At 48.6% G+C, this 16,649-nt stretch overlaps 1 protein-coding gene across 1 annotated transcript in view; it reads right to left on the bottom strand.

The window, feature by feature from the left end:
- Positions 1-1,106: 1,106 nt before the first annotated feature.
- LOC115482627 (septin-4-like) overlaps positions 1,107-16,649 on the bottom strand; it is a 223,530-nt gene continuing 207,987 nt past the window's right edge. The window contains exon 11 of the mRNA XM_030222567.1: positions 1,107-1,302. Within this exon, the coding sequence (XP_030078427.1) occupies positions 1,121-1,302 (182 nt within the window). The 3' untranslated portion in view covers positions 1,107-1,120. The remainder of the gene's footprint in view (positions 1,303-16,649) is intronic.

Genomic DNA, 16,649 nt, shown 5'->3' with positions numbered 1-16,649 from the left:
GAGTTAAAAAGGAGGAAAGTACTAGAGTTCAGCATGGAGAGGGAAAGGAGAAGACTCAGTTTACAGATCCTCCTACACATGGGAAAGTGGAATTCTGAAACCCACAGTTATATTGTGTGCCCCTAAGTGTGCTCCCATTCCCCAGGTAAACTGGCAGTCCAAAGGATCATTGATAGCCCACAAGTATATTACCAGCTAGTGAGAGCACTAAAAGTCACTCCTGCCTGTCCAGAAGATAACTAGCAGCCCACAGGTACACTGCCAGTGAACAGAATCACTGTCAACTACTAGCCACAATGCCCGCCTCTGTAGAGAATCACTGCAGTTATACAGTTCAGTTCCTATCAGAATGATTTATTCATAGTCAAAGACATTAAACCCAGCAATAAAAGAAGGGCCTAGGGACAGGCTTCCATCTGCCAGGACAGTTCAGTATTGGACTTAAGTCTTTGACGAATAAAACTTTGCATTAGGAACTCGGGAGTGAATGACTGTTTGATTACAGGTCAAGGATGGCACCTGGTTACCTGAAAGACTTTTTTATTTTTTCAAAAAGCATCCATCAATATTTAAATTCCATGGTCAGCTATTTTTTTTTAAACACCAGCCACAGCATTTAAATAAATACCATATATTCGGGTCAGGTATCCAGATAGTGGCCAGCCCTGAATATTTGCATACAGCTGTGACTGGCACTGATATCCAATTAGTGGCGATATTGTCTCTACTGTCTGGATAGCTAGCTAGCTAGATAAATTTAGGGCAGCCCTATTGCTAGTAACTCTATCCTAGCTCCACCCATGGACTGCCCCAGCACTACATACAGGGCTGAGGTGGTCTGTGAGGATATTCAGTGTCACTATCTGCTAACCAGACAAGTACTGCTGAATGCTAACCTGATTGTGTTCTTTCTGGTACACCATCTGAAGACTATTGCTGTGATGATGAGGAATCCCCCTGAACCCTGAATTCCACAGAGTATTTCTTGAGCCACAGAATTACTACCTGCCCATTGCCTTTCCTGAGCTCAGCATGTCTTTCCCTCCTTGGCATGACATCTCGAAAAAGGATCAAGGACAGAGCATAAAAGAGAGTACAAACCTGCCATTTGCAGCTGTCTTTACATTGCAATTCCAGGCACATAATTGCCATGTCTGTCCTTCACTACCATGCGAGTCATATTTTGCAAACACTGTGAACGATAATTCTCGTATGTCTCCTGTGTTGCATCCTTCAAATGCTGCATATGAGCCTTCAACTCCAAGCGCATTATCATGAGGTCACTAACAGTAGGATCCTCCACTGCAGAATGAAAGATGAAGTGGGAGAAAAAGGGGGTGAGAAAGGAAACTTCAACCTAGTGACCTGAACCAGAGTAGTACTGAGATCTTCCCCTTCCTCCAAACACACTGATAATCTGAACTAGAATGGCAATAAGGCACTCCCTTCCTCTTGGCTCCCCAACACAAATTCACATTGATAACATGAACTAGACTGGCACTGAGACACTCCCCCAACCTCCACACACAAATAATCTGAACCAGATTGGCACTAAGACCCCACTCCCACCCCCGCCCCATGGAGAAATGAGGTCGTACCTACTAATTTGGTTTCCTTTAGTCCCTCCAGACTGACCCAGAGAAGACTGATGGGTTATGCACTCCTACCAGCAGGTTGTAATAAAAGTGAATTTTAAAGATTGTTTTTCAACTCTGTTGTGACCATCCAGTGCACTCGGGGTCTGTATTGTTGATTAGAAGTAATTCTGTTTTAAAATGATTGTTTAACTTTGATTGTGTGAAAATAAGTTGGAATGTAGAAGATAAGACACAGCTCTAATTAATTTGGTATGTGAAGAGGAGGATGGTGCTTATTTTCGGAGTTCAGCCTGGCCACCTGGACTTGGAAAACATGTGACCACGTTCCCACAGTATGGCTTGTTTACCTAAACAGAGAAGCATTCTGTAATTTTCCTTAGCTCTGAATATGAGTTCTAAGCCTTATAAAAAAGGGGGCTTGTTGCAGCAGAGTTTTGAGGCTCATCTGTAGGTAGACGTATTGCGCAGAAGACTTGTTTCTGGTCATAAGGAGACTTTGGGCTTTCGCTGCAATGGGCCTACCAGCTGATGAGATAAGGGCCTGAAATTCCTGACCAATGATGTTGTATGTATCTTTCAATTTGTTTTTTATTCAACAAATATAATTAACAGTGTACATGTTTCAATTATGTTTAGTCTGAGTCATAAGTAACATTTGCTAATTACACGTACAACCGGTTATCATTACAACTTTAAACTTTTTAACCAATGACCTTTACTCCCTTTCCTCCCCCCTCCCCCGCCCCCCATCCCCATCCCCATCCCACCCTCACCGCTCTCACTCCAAACCCTACTCTAATTTCATTTTTCATATATTTAACAGATAGCTCCGTGCTGCTGGCGTTAGTGTGTTCCACATTGGGCCCCAACGCCGTGTGAACTCCTGTTTGTACCAATGTGGTTTTCTATTCATTTCCAGTCGCTCAAAGCGCATTAGCTCTATCATGCTTCCCCGCCAGTACTGGAATGAGGGCCTCCCCGGGGTCAGCCAGGCTTTTAGGATTGCCTTTTTCCCAAATATGATGGCCCGCAGTGCAAATTGGCGCAGTCCTTTCGGAGTTGGGTGTGGGAGCCTCAAATTGCCAAACAATATACCCGGTTGTGGTCGCCATGTCACTTTCCAGATCTTGGAGATCTCCTGCAGTAAAGTTCTCCAAAATTCCCGAGTTTTGGGGCATGTCCAAAACATATGTCCCAATTCTGCTCCTTCCAACCCGCACTTTGGGCAAGCACCATCCGGGGATAGGCCCATGTGAAAAGCGCGCCTTGGTGGTACGTGTGCTCTCAAAACTACTTTGTACTGTAGTTCCCAATGTCCTGTGAGCGCAGTGTATTTTCCCATGCCCAGGACATGCTCCTTGATCGTCTCCTGTTTTATTGTAACTCCCAAGTCCTCACTCCAGGCTAATGCCAAGCGTGCACAGTCCAGCTCTGAGCAATTTTCCCTAATGTATCTATGGTGATATGACAGAGGGACTTTCTGTTGTGCTCGGAAGGAATAGGCCTCTGCTAACTCTTCCTGTACGTCCTCCGCCAAGGACTCCCATGATAAGCTTTTAATATAGTGTTGTAGTGGTACGTAATGAAACATGTCTGATGGTTTCAAATTGTAGATTTGTCTTAATTCACTAAATGTCTTTATGCGGCCCTCTTCCGATACCACGTTCAGCAGAAAAATGATGCCCTGTGTCCTCCAGTCTTGAAATGTCTTATGTAACATCCCCGGAGCAAATTCCGGGTTACCCAGCACTGGCAGGTATGGCGTCACTTTGGGCGTGAAGTGGTAGATGCGACATATCCATTTCCATACTGCTTGGGCAGAACTATAAATTCCAGTGTCTTTCAATTCCTGTGCAATTGCTGCCTTTGGTGTATGTAGTACATAGCCCAGGTGCAAATCCTGTAGCATGTGACGTTCCAACATTGTGGCTGAGAAATCAGATGTCTCTCTATACCAGTCGTTAATATGTCGCATACCACTAGCTACTGTGATATGCCTAATACTTAGAAGACCCAAGCCGCCATATTCTCTGGGCGTCTGCAGTACTGCCAGCGGTATCCAAGCCCGTTTTCCATTCCACAGAAATCTCTGTAGAACTTTATTTATCTGCGTTTCATCTTTACGGGTCAGAAACAGTGGCAGCACCTGAAACAAATAAAGCCATTTAGGTATAATCATCATGTTGACCACGGCCATCCTGGTTGACCCAGGAGTGAGAGCGGGTACCCCTGCCACATCTGCAATTTTGCCTTTGTGGCCCCCAATATATTGGACACATTACTCATGTACAACTGTGTAAGGTCATTTGTGATTGTTACTCCTAAATATTTGAACTTCTCCGTTTCCCAGACTATATTTAAGCTGTCCTTCCACCTGTCTTTGTCATCCCGTAATACTGCCAGCCCTGTAGATTTTTGTAAATTCAGCGTAAATCCTGAGTGTCCCCCATATCTTGCAATATCTCGCAGCAGCACTGGTACTGAACTGTCTGGGTCTTGAAGTAAGATTAATAGATCATCGGCAAAGGCCAACACCTTTACTATGTGGTCTCCCATAGCCACTCCCTGCACCCGATCCTCCCATTTCAAACCTCTTAACAGGGGTTCTAGGGACAGTATAAACAGTAAGGGTGAAAGAGGACAGCCTTGTCGTGTGCCCCGATGAATAGAGAATTCTGCGCTGCGGATCCCGTTTACTATCACCGATGCCCGCACTTCTTTGTACAGGGATATAATTGCTTCCCCAAACCAGCCTTGTATCCCCATATGCTCCAGCACTCCAAACATAAACTCCCAGTCTACTTTGTCAAAAGCCTTTTCGGCATCAAGGCTTAGTATCAGTGCAGAGGTGTTTGCCATATTGCAATGCGCCATGGCCAGAAGTAATTTCCTAATGTTCCCCCCCCCCCCCCCCCCCCCGCTTGTCTTTGGCGGACAAAGCCTACCTGCTCCTCACCAATTATTCTAGGCATCACCGGGGCCAACCGGTTTGCTAACACTTTGGCAAGGATTTTTTGGTCCACGTTTATTAGGGAGATGGGTCTATAGGAATCTGCGCGATCACCCAGCCTCCCTGGTTTTGGGATCAGCGATATTAAAGCTATGGTCTCTCCATGTGGTAGTTCACCCTGACTGATAACTTGACTATAGTAATCCTGTAGTGCCCCAACCATCGACTCCGGGAGGAGTTTATAGTACTCCCCGGAGAATCCATCCGGTCCCGGGGCCGAGTGCAGTGGGAGGCCTTTAATCACTGCTTGGATTTCTTTTCCCTGAATGGGCACGTTTAGCAGGTCTAGTTCACTGGGGAACAATTTGGGTAACTGCAAAGTATTCAAGTATTCATTACGTTCTCTATCAGTTGGCGTGGGGTGTTTTGTGTAGAGAGTAGTAAAGTGTTGTACTATAATTTTTGTAATTTCCTCACAGCTGGTTTCTACCTTCCCTTGTATAGTTGTTATGACTATGTGTGCATCAATCTGCCCAGCAGGGGACCCGTTTTGTTCCCATACCTTTGTAACTTATATTTCTGGTAAAATCGGGATCTAGTCGTTTTCTCGTGTATGTGGGAATTTAATGTAATCTGGATGGCCCTCATATGCTCTCGTATAGCTGCCGTCTGTAGGCGAATGTGGGTTCGTTTCGCTTTTACTAGTTTGAGTTCTAGGTTAAGTATTGCTTTAGCGTTCTTTCTTTTCTGTTTCTGGACAAAGGCTATAACCTCACCTCTCATCACAGCTTTGGCTGCCATCCAAAATAGCACTGGGTTCTCTTTATGTTCTTCATTAAATTTGACATATTCTTCCCACTTATGATTTAGATATTCTCGGAACTCCTGGTTAGTAAACATATACCCCGGGAAACGCCATCCCGCTCCCCCTTGATAATACGGTGGTGCCTCTATATCTACCCATACCATAGCATGGTCGGACACCTCCTCGGGGCCAATCTCAGATTGTAAGACCCCTGGAAATAGGCTTGTGGCCACTAGTATATGATCAATTCTCGAGTACATGCCATGGGCTCTCGACAGGTGTGTGAAATCTTTCTCTTCTGGGTGCAATGCTCGCCAGACATCCACCACCCCCAGTGCCCGCATAAATGTGCCTAGCGCCCGTGCCTTTGGTCCCCCTTGTCTTGCTTCCCTTGGGTGTGAGCAGTCCCACTCGGGGTCTACTACTAAATTGAAATCTCCCATGAGCACTAGCGTCCTGTTTGGTGTCCTGGAGCATAGCCTAATTATTTTCTGATAGAAATGTGGGTCATATGTGTTTGGTCCATATAAGCCCAGGACCATATATTCTTGATTATGCAGCCATAGTTTAATGCATATATAACGGCCCTGCGGGTCTCTAGCAAGGAGTTCTGCTTTTGCTGCTAATCCTTTTCTTATTAGTAGTGCAACTCCCCTTTTCCTACCTTCTGCTGAGGCTGAATAAACTTCACCCACCCAGGATCTCTTTAATTTTGCATGCTCTTGCTCCGTTAATCTAGTCTCCTGTAGACATGGATATCCACATCATGACGCCTCAAGGCGTCCTCTTCACTGTTGATGTTATCCCACCCACATTCCATGTTATGAATCTTGTTTTTTTAACCAGTGGCATGATATGTTAGTTTACCCATTTGAGTCTGTATATTCCTGATATCTCGGCCCCGGAGGCCCAGCCTCCCTCCAAGGCCTCTCCTCACTAGCGGGTAAATACAATCTAGCCAGCTTTTCCTTGTCCTCAGTTGTAGCTTCTTGGAGTGGAGCGACCCCATTCCCCCCCCCCCCCCCTTCACCCTCCCAGCTTCTTGGGTTAACCTTTCCGTTCCTTCCGTGTTCTCTTCCCTACCTCTCCCTTTCCCATCTCCCCCAAAATCCCTCCCAGATCTTTGACCCCTTCTCCTACCCCCCATTCTTGTATCCCAAACTCTTTTCCTGCGAAGAGTTCTAACTGGATCTCGTTGTGCTGTCCCTGGCCCTCCCCCCAGCATCAACCTGCATGTAAACTTTCATGTGATATTTCTTACCTAACAATTCTCTATCAGAGTAACAACCAGACAAAACATGAATTACCATGCAACACTTGTATTCAACCTATACACATATTACTCAGGGTTTGTTTTCCCTCCAGCAGCTTCCCCTTTTATACTTCACCACATCATGGATCTCCCTCCACCAAGTCCGATCTCGTGCCGCTCCCCCAGACACTCAGTCTTTTGTATCCATTTTAAACTGGTCTTCTAGAAATTTATTTGCCGCGTCTGGGGTATTAAATGAGGTCCAAGCTCCATTTTGGTGGATTTTGAGCTGTTCAGGGTACACCAGCATGAAGCGTGTCCCAGCTTCCGAAAGCCTTTTGCAGATTGGCCCAAAAGCCTTCCGCCGTGTCTGCAGGGCTGCAGAATAGTCCTGGAATATCTTGACTGGCATCTCATCGTATTTTAAGTTCTGCCATTTCTGCCTTGCTCCATTGAGGATTTCCGTCTTGTGCACGTAATTGTGTACTTTAATTATCACTACTCTGGGTCGTTCTCCTGGACGCGCCCGTCTGCCTATGCGGTGTGCTCGCTCCAAGCATAGCTTTCCAGAGCTGTCAGTCAAAGCGAATTCCGTCTGGAGCCATTTCTCCAGCAGCGAGCCCAGCAGCGAATCCGGCACCGTCTCTGGTATGCCCACAATCCGTAAGTTTGACCGCCTAGACCTATTTTCCAGGTCATCTATGTGTTGGGCCTGGTCTGCCACTTGCCTCTGCGCCATAGCCTCCTTTCTGCCCTCCTCACCATCTTCTATTGCGGACACCCGTTTTTCTAGTTCCTCCGTTCTGTGCTCAAAATTGGCTATTTGTCCGGAGAGTGACGTGAATTGCGGTTCGAGGGCTGATTTAACCGCCTCCATGAGTTGTGCTATTTGGGGCGCTGTAAGCAGTTTTTCAGCGGTTTCCGGGCTCGCCGCCATTTTGTTCTCCTGCCCGCTCCGTTGCTTTTCTGTAATGGGTCAGTTCAGCAAGCTGAAGAGTAGTAAATCACCGGGACCTGATGGTATTCATCCCAGAGTATTAATAGAACTAAAAAATGAACTTGCGGAGCTACTGTTAGAAATATGCAATCTGTCCCTAAAATCGAGTGTAATACCGGAAGACTGGAGGGTAGCCAATGTTACTCCGATTTTTAAGAAGGGTTCCAGAGGAGATCCGGGAAATTATAGACCGGTGAGTCTGACGTCGGTGCCGGGCAAGATGGTGGAGGCTATTATTAAGAATAAAATTGCAGAGCATATACAAAAACATGGACTGATGAGACAAAGTCAGCACGGATTTAGTGAAGGGAAGTCTTGCCTCACCAATCTAATGCATTTTTTTGAGGGGGTAAGCAAACATGTGGACAATGGGGAGCCGGTTGATATTGTATATCTGGATTTTCAGAAGGCGTTTGACAAAGTGCCGCACGAAAGACTCCTGAAGAAATTGCAGAGTCATGGAATCGGAGGTAGGGTATTATTATGGATTAAGAACTGGTTGAAAGATAGGAAGCAGAGAGTAGGATTGCGTGGCCAGTATTCTCAGTGGAGGAGGGTAGTTAGTGGGGTCCCGCAGGGGTCTGTGCTGGGTCCGTTGCTTTTTAATGTATTTATAAATGACCTAGAGATGGGAATAACTAGTGAGGTAATTAAATTCGCCGATGACACAAAATTATTCAGGGTCGTCAAGTCGCAGGAGGAATGTGAACGATTACAGGAGGACCTTGCGAGACTGGGAGAATGGGCGTGCAAGTGGCAGATGAAGTTCAATGTTGACAAGTGCAAAGTGATGCATGTGGGTAAGAGGAACCCGAATTATAGCTACGTCTTGCAAGGTTCCGCGTTAGGAGTTACGGATCAAGAAAGGGATCTGGGTGTCGTCGTCGATGATACGCTGAAACCTTCTGCTCAGTGTGCTGCTGCGGCTAGGAAAGCGAATAGAATGTTGGGTGTTATTAAGAAGGGTATGGAGTCCAGGTGTGCGGATGTTATAATGCCGTTGTATCGCTCCATGGTGCGACCGCACCTGGAGTATTGTGTTCAGTACTGGTCTCCGTATCTCAAAAAAGATATAGTAGAATTGGAAAAGGTACAGCGAAGGGCGACGAAAATGATAGTGGGGATGGGACGACTTTCCTATGAAGAGAGGCTGAGAAGGCTAGGGCTTTTCAGCTTGGAGAAGAGACGGCTGAGGGGAGATATGATAGAAGTGTATAAATAATGAGTGGAATGGATCGGGTGGATGTGAAGCGACTGTTCACGCTATCCAAAAATACTAGGACTAGAGGGCATGAGTTGAAGCTACAGTGTGGTAAATTTAAAACGAATCGGAGAAAATTTTTCTTCACCCAACGTGTAATTAGACTCTGGAATTCATTGCCGGAGAACGTGGTACGGGCGGTTAGCTTGACGGAGTTTAAAAAGGGGTTAGATAGATTCCTAAAGGACAAGTCCATAGACCGCTATTAAATGGACTGGAAAAATTCCTCATTTTTAGGTACAACTTGTCTGGAATGTTTTTACGTTTGGGGAGCGTGCCAGGTGCCCTTGACCTGGATTGGCCACTGTCGGTGACAGGATGCTGGGCTAGATGGACCTTTGGTCTTTCCCAGTATGGCACTACTTATGTACTTATGTACTTATGTTGCTTTCCCGGGCATAGCCTCCGCACTTCTCGTCAGGTATCTTTCCATATACCAGTGCCTGGTTATCATGTTTCCCCCGTTCGGCGGGTGTTTTGTTAGGTGTTATCCGGCTGTACCAGGGAGAGGGCAGGGGGAGCAGCGAACTTGCGACCGCTCGCTTCAGCACATCTCGCGAGATCCATGATGTTGTATGTATAATATGTATATATCTGTCTTATAGCTTTCTTTTCTTTTTTTTTGTTACATTTGTACCCCACGCTTTCCCACCCATGGTAGGCTCAATGCGGCTTACATATTGTATACAGGTACTTATTTGTACCTGGGGCAATGGAGGGTTAAGTGACTTGCCCAGAGTCACAAGGAGCTGCCTGTGCCTGAAATGGGAATTGAACTCAGTTCCTCAGGACCAAAGTCCACCACCCTAACCACTAGGCCGCTCCTCCATCATATACAATGATTTAATCATTGTATACATATCTTAATCATTGTAGATTTTAGCACCTCTAATAAAGGTCTCATTTACCTAATAAGAATCCAAAACAATCCACAGTAATTACTGAGTAGTCTGTGTCAGTGAGACGGGCTGTAAATCTATAGCAGTACATTTTTGGCGACGAGGGTGGGAGTCGTACAAAGAATGATACCTTTTTAAGAGGAATGCAGAGAAGAGTTGAATTCCAAGGCTGGAATGAGGTACTATATGTTATAGCCACCGAAGAAGGAACGGTATCACATACTATGTAAAGTGAGTTTATCTTGTTGGGCAGACTGGATGGACCGTGCAGGTCTTTTTCTGCCGTCATTTACTATATAACAGTATTACTTATCTGAAAACCCGCTAGGGCCTGGATAAACAGCATAGGAAAGGTACAGAACTGGAATGTTAAGTGTGTGATTTACAGTTAAAATGAGATGCTTGCCAGAATACTTTACTAAATGATAACTGAGCGTGCAGTTGTAAGAGTGAAGCAGTTTAAATATAAGAAATGAAGGGAGAGAAAATTAACAAAAAGATGTTTAGACTCATTTGGAGTCATTAATTGCACATATAAAGGAAAGGGATGGGAGATAAATCTTATAAGATACAAGGACCGTCTCAGGCAGGGAAAAACTTTTAGGCATAGGAATGTGTTAATTGCAAGCAGCACATAAGTAAAATGCTGGCACCAGGTAATCAGGAATAAAATACGACCTTGAGTGGAAGGGAGAAGAGCAACAGGTTTTTTTAAAACAGGCTTTTGAGCAGACAACACAGATTGCTTTGGATCTGTGGCCAGTTCAACTAGAAGTAGAATTAAGTGTCTCAGGGAATAAAAAATATGCTAATTAGAGCCTTTGTCAAAAACAAAGGAATCAGGTAACACTGGGGTTTTAGAGCCGTAAGTTTTTAGAACTAGAAAAGAAATACAAACTGAGCCTCTGGAACGGGTGGAGAGCCCAGTCAGGTGGGGAAAAGCCTATGATCAATTAACTAATTAACTAATGAGGAGCAGCAACATGCATGGTTTACAGATGCTGGAGGAAAGAAAATGTGGAAAGCGATAGCCTACAATCCAAAAATAGAATGTTCATTAGAATGTAGTGGAGAAGGAGGAAGTAGTTATATGCTGCCTATATGGCTTTGAAAACTGAGAATTTAGGGCAATGTCATACATATATACTGATTCATGGTCTCTGGCAAATGGATTAGCCATGTGGCTACCTACTTGGTATAAAAACAACTGGAAAATTAATACCAAAGATTTATGGATCAGAGAATTGTGGCAAGCAGAGATTGTGGAAAGATATTTGGAATTGTGTAAAATACTAATGTTACTGTTTTTGCTCATTGCAAGGGTGACACTCTAGAACGCCTTCACAATGCAGTGGCTGATGAGCAAAGCAAAATCACACCTCTTGAGGTGGAAACTTTGGAAGAACCAGATAATTGCTCAGGTTTGGTGACATGGGCGCACTAGAAATGTGGACATTTGGGAAGAAAGCGAATGCTACATACCTGTAGAAGGTATTCTCCGAGGACAGCAGGCTGATTGTTCTCACTGATGGGTGACGTCCACGGCAGCCCCTCCAATCGGAACACTTTCTAGCAAAGTCCTCGTGCGCCGATGCGCACCGCGCATGCGCGGCCGTCTTCCCGCCCGAACCGGCTCGTGCCGGCCAGTCTCATATGTAGCAAGACAAAGAGAAGGGAAGACACAACTCCAAAGGGGAGGCGGGCGGGTTTGTGAGAACAATCAGCCTGCTGTCCTCGGAGAATACCTTCTACAGGTATGTAGCATTCGCTTTCTCCGAGGACAAGCAGGCTGCTTGTTCTCACTGATGGGGTATCCCTAGCCCCCAGGCTCACTCAAAACAACAACCATGGTCAATTGGGCCTCGCAACGGCGAGGACATAACTGAGATTGACCTAAAAAATTTACCAACTAACTGAGAGTGCAGCCTGGAACAGAACAAACATGGGCCTAGGGGGGTGGAGTTGGATTCTAAACCCCGAACAGATTCTGAAGCACTGACTGCCCGAACCGACTGTTGCGTCGGGTATCCTGCTGCAGGCAGTAATGAGATGTGAATGTGTGGACAGATGACCACGTCGCAGCTTTGCAAATCTCTTCAATAGTGGCTGACTTCAAGTGGGCTACCGACGCTGCCATGGCTCTAACATTATGAGCCGTGACATGACCCTCAAGAGCCAGCCCAGCCTGGGCGTAAGTGAAGGAAATGCAATCTGCTAGCCAATTTGATATGGTGCGTTTTCCTACAGCCACTCCCCTCCTGTTGGGTTCAAAAGAAACAAACAATTGGGCGGACTGTCTGTTGGGCTGTGTCCGCTCCAGATAGAAGGCCAATGCTCTCTTGCAGTCCAATGTGTGCAGCTGACGTTCAGCAGGGCAGAAATGAGGACGGGGAAAGAATGTTGGCAAGACAATTGACTGGTTCAGATGGAACTCCGACACAACCTTTGGCAAGAACTTAGGGTGAGTGCGGAGGACTACTCTGTTATGATGAAATTTGGTGTAAGGGGCCTGGGCTACCAGGGCCTGAAGCTCACTGACTCTACGAGCTGAAGTAACTGCCACCAAGAAAATGACCTTCCAGGTCAAGTACTTCAGATGGCATGAATTCAGTGGCTCAAAAGGAGGTTTCATCAGCTGGGTGAGAATGACATTGAGATCCCATGACACTGTAGGAGGCTTGACAGGGGGCTTTGACAAAAGCAAACCTCTCATGAAGCGAACAACTAAAGGCTGTCCTGAGATCGGTAATGGTATGCACTGATTGCACTAAGGTGAACCCTTACAGAGTTGGTCTTGAGACTAGACTCAGACAAGTGCAGAAGGTATTCAAGCAGGACAAGAGCGAGGATCTAGGGCCTTGCTGTCACACCAGACGGCAAACCTCCTCCACAGAAAGAAGTAACTCCTCTTAGTGGAATCTTTCCTGGAAGCAAGCAAGATGCAGGAGACACCCTCTGACAGACCCAAAGAGGCAAAGTCTACGCTCTCAACATCCAGGCCGTGAGAGCCAGGGACCGGAGGTTGGGATGCAGAAGTGCCCCTTCGTCCTGTGTGATGAGGGTCGGAAAACACTCCAATCTCCACGGTTCTTCGGAGGACAACTCCAGAAGAAGAGGGAACCAGATCTGACGCGGCCAAAAAGGAGCAATCAGAATCATGGTGCCTCGGTCTTGCTTGAGTTTCAACAAAGTCTTCCCCACCAGAGGTATGGGAGGATAAGCATACAGCAGACCCTCCCCCCAGTCCAGGAGGAAGGCATCCGATGCCAGTCTGCCGTGGGCCTGAAGCCTGGAACAGAACTGAGGGACTTTGTGGTTGGCTCGAGATGCGAAGAGATCTACCAAGGGGGTGCCCCACACCTGGAAGATCTGACGCACTACACGGGAATGGAGCGACCACTCGTGCGGTTGCATAATCATGCTCAACCTGTCGGCCAGACTGTTGTTTACGCCTGCCAGATATGTGGCTTGGAGCACCATGCCGTGACGGCGAGCCCAGAGCCACATGCTGACAGCTTCCTGACACAGGGGGTGAGATCCGGTGCCCCCCTGCTTGTTGACGTAATACATGGCAACCTGGTTGTCTGTCTGAATTTGGATAATTTGGTGGGACAGCCGATCTCTGAAAGCCTTCAGAGCGTTCCAGATCGCTCGTAACTCCAGAAGATTGATCTGCAGATCGCGTTCCTGGAGGGACCAGCTTCCTTGGGTGTGAAGCCCATCGACATGAGCTCCCCACCCCAGGAGAGACGCATCCGTGGTCAGCACTTTTTGTGGCTGAGGAATTTGGAAAGGATGTCCCAGAGTCAAATTGGACCAAATCGTCCACCAATACAGGGATTTGAGAAAACTCGTGGACAGGTGGATCACGTCTTCTAGATCCCCAGCAGCCTGAAACCACTGGGAAGCTAGGGTCCATTGAGCAGATCTCATGTGAAGGCGGGCCATGGGAGTCACATGAACTGTGGAGGCCATGTGGCCCAGCAATCTCAACATCTGCCGAGCTGTGATCTGCTGGGACGCTCGCACCCGTGAGACGAGGGACAGCAAGTTGTTGGCTCTCGTCTCTGGGAGATAGGCGCGAGCCGCCCGAGAATCCAGCAGAGCTCCTATGAATTCGAGTTTCTGCACTGGGAGAAGATGGGACTTTGGATAATTTATCACAAACCCCAGTAGCTCCAGGAGGCGAATAGTCATCTGCATGGACTGCCGGGGTCCTGCCTCGGATGTGTTCTTCACCAGCCAATCGTCGAGATATGGGAACACGTGTACCCCCAGTCTGCGAAGTGCCGCTGCTACTACAGCCAAGCACTTCGTGAACACTCTGGGCGCAGAGGCGAGCCCAAAGGGTAGCACACAGTACTGGAAGTGACGTGTGCCCAGCTGAAATCGCAGATACTGTCTGTGAGCTGGCAGTATCGGAATGTGCGTGTAGGCGTCCAGAGAGCATAGCCAACCGTTTTGCTGAATCATGGGTAGAAGGGTGCCCAGGGAAAGCATCCTGAACTTTTCTTTGACCAGATATTTGTTCAGGGCTCTTAGGTCTAGGATGGGACGCATCCCCCCTGTTTTCTTTTCCACAAGGAAGTACCTGGAATAGAATCCCAGCCCTTCTTGCCCGGATGGCACGGGCTCGACCGCATTGGCGCTGAGAAGGGCGGAGAGTTCCTCTGCAAGTACCTGCTTGTGTTGGAAGCTGTAAGATTGAGCTCCCGGTGGACAATTTGGAGGTTTTGAGGCCAAATTGAGGGTGTATCCTTGCCGGACTATTTGGAGAACCCACTGATCGGAGGTTATGAGAGGCCACCTTAGGTGAAAAGCTTTCAACCTCCCCCCGACTGGTAGGTCGCCCGGCACTGACACTTGGATGTTGGCTATGCTCTGCTGGAGTGAGTCAAAAGCTCGTCCGTTGCTTTTGCTGGGGAGCCAAGGGGCCTTGCTGAGGCGCACGCTGCTGATGAGAGCGAGCGCGCTGGGGCTTAGCCTGGGCCGCAGGCTGTCGAGAAGGAGAATTGTACCTACGCTTGCCAGAAGAGTAGGAAACAGTCTTCCTTCCCCCAAAAAATCTTCTACCTGTAGAGGTAGAGGCTGAAGGCTGCCGGCGGGAGAACTTGTCGAATGCGGTGTCCCGCTGGTGGAGCTGCTCTACCACCTGTTCGACTTTCTCTCCAAAAATATTATCCGCACGGCAAGGCGAGTCCGCAATCCGCTGCTGGATTCTATTCTCCAGGTCGGAGGCACGCAGCCATGAGAGGCTGCGCATCACCACACCTTGAGCAGCGGCCCTGGACGCAACATCAAAGGTGTCATACACCCCTCTGGCCAGGAATTTTCTGCACGCCTTCAGCTGCCTGACCACCTCCTGAAATGGCTTGGCTTGCTCAGGGGGGAGCTTATCCACCAAGCCGGCCAACTGCCGCACATTGTTCCGCATGTGTATGCTCCTGTAGAGCTGGTACGACTGAATTTTGGCCACGAGCATAGAAGAATGGTAGGCCTTCCTCCCAAAGGAGTCCAAGGTTCTAGAGTCCATGCCCGGGGGCGCCGAAGCATGCTCCCTAGAACTCTTGGCCTTCTTTAGGGCCAAATCCACAACTCCAGAGTCGTGAGGCAACTGAGTGCGCATCAGCTCTGGGTCCCCATGGATTCGGTACTGGGACTCAATCTTCTTGGGGATGTGGGGATTACTTAATGGCTTGGTCCAGTTCGCCAGCAATGTCTTTTTGAGGACATGATGCATGGGTACTGTGGACGCTTCCTTAGGTGGAGAAGGATAGTCCAGGAGCTCAAACATTTCAGCCCTGGGCTCGTCCTCCACAACCACCGGGAAGGGGATGGCCGTAGACATCTCCCGGACAAAGGAAGCGAAAGACAGGCTCTCGGGAGGAGAAAGCTGCCTTTCAGGAGAGGGAGTGGGATCAGAAGGAAGACCCTCAGAGAAATATCTGATGTCTTCTTCTTCTTCCCACGAGGCCTCACCCTCGGTGTCAGACACAAGTTCACGGACCTGTGTCTGTAACCGTGCCCGGCTCGACTCCGTGGAACCACGGCCACGGTGGGAACGTCGAGAGGTAGACTCCCTCGTCCGCACCGGTGAAGCTCCCTCCGCCGACGTAGTCGGGGAGCCTTCCTGGGAGGCTACCACAGTCGGTACCGCACGCAGCACCAACGCCGGAGACCTCACCCCGGGCAATGGGCCAGCCGGCGCCTCGCTCGACGGTAGCGGTGGCGCAAGCACCCCCGGTACCGGAGGGGTAGGGCGCAACAGCTCTCCCAGGATCTCTGGGAGAACGGCCCGGAGACTCTCGTTCAGAGCGGCTGTAGAAAAAGGCATGGAAGCCGATGCAGGCGTCGATGTCAGAGTCTGTTCCGGGTGTGGAGGCTGTTCCGGGCCGGCCCAAGGTGAGCGCTTCGACACCTCTTGAACAGAGGGCGAGCGGTCCTCTCGGTGCCGATGCCTACTGGGTGCCGACTCCCTCGGCGACCCAGAGCTCTCGGTGCCGACACGGGAAGGGGACCGGTGACGATGCTTCTTCGACTTCTTGGGACGAAGCATGTCACCGGAGCTTCCCGGCACCGACGAGGAGGACGTAGAATCCAGCCGTCGCTTCCTCGGGGCCGAGACCGAAGGAGGTCGGTCTCGGGGGGGCTGTACCGCAGGAGTCCTCGGGATGGGGGGAGACCCACCCGAATGCTCACCGCCACCAGCAGGGGAATGGACAGCCCTCACCTGCACTCCAGACGAAGCACCACCGTCCGACGTCATCAGCAGACGAGGAGGTCTCGATACCACCGACGCCGACGCAGCCTTCCGATGTCGCCCCGATGCAGAGGGCCGATGCCTCGATGCACTCGATGCAATCGGTGAAGGTCCAGGCGCCGACGAC

The sequence above is a fragment of the Microcaecilia unicolor genome, chromosome 13 (genome assembly GCF_901765095.1).
Source record: "Microcaecilia unicolor chromosome 13, aMicUni1.1, whole genome shotgun sequence".
NCBI classification, from domain to species: Eukaryota; Metazoa; Chordata; class Amphibia; order Gymnophiona; family Siphonopidae; genus Microcaecilia; species Microcaecilia unicolor.
This window is presented reverse-complemented; position numbering and strand designations above follow the sequence as displayed.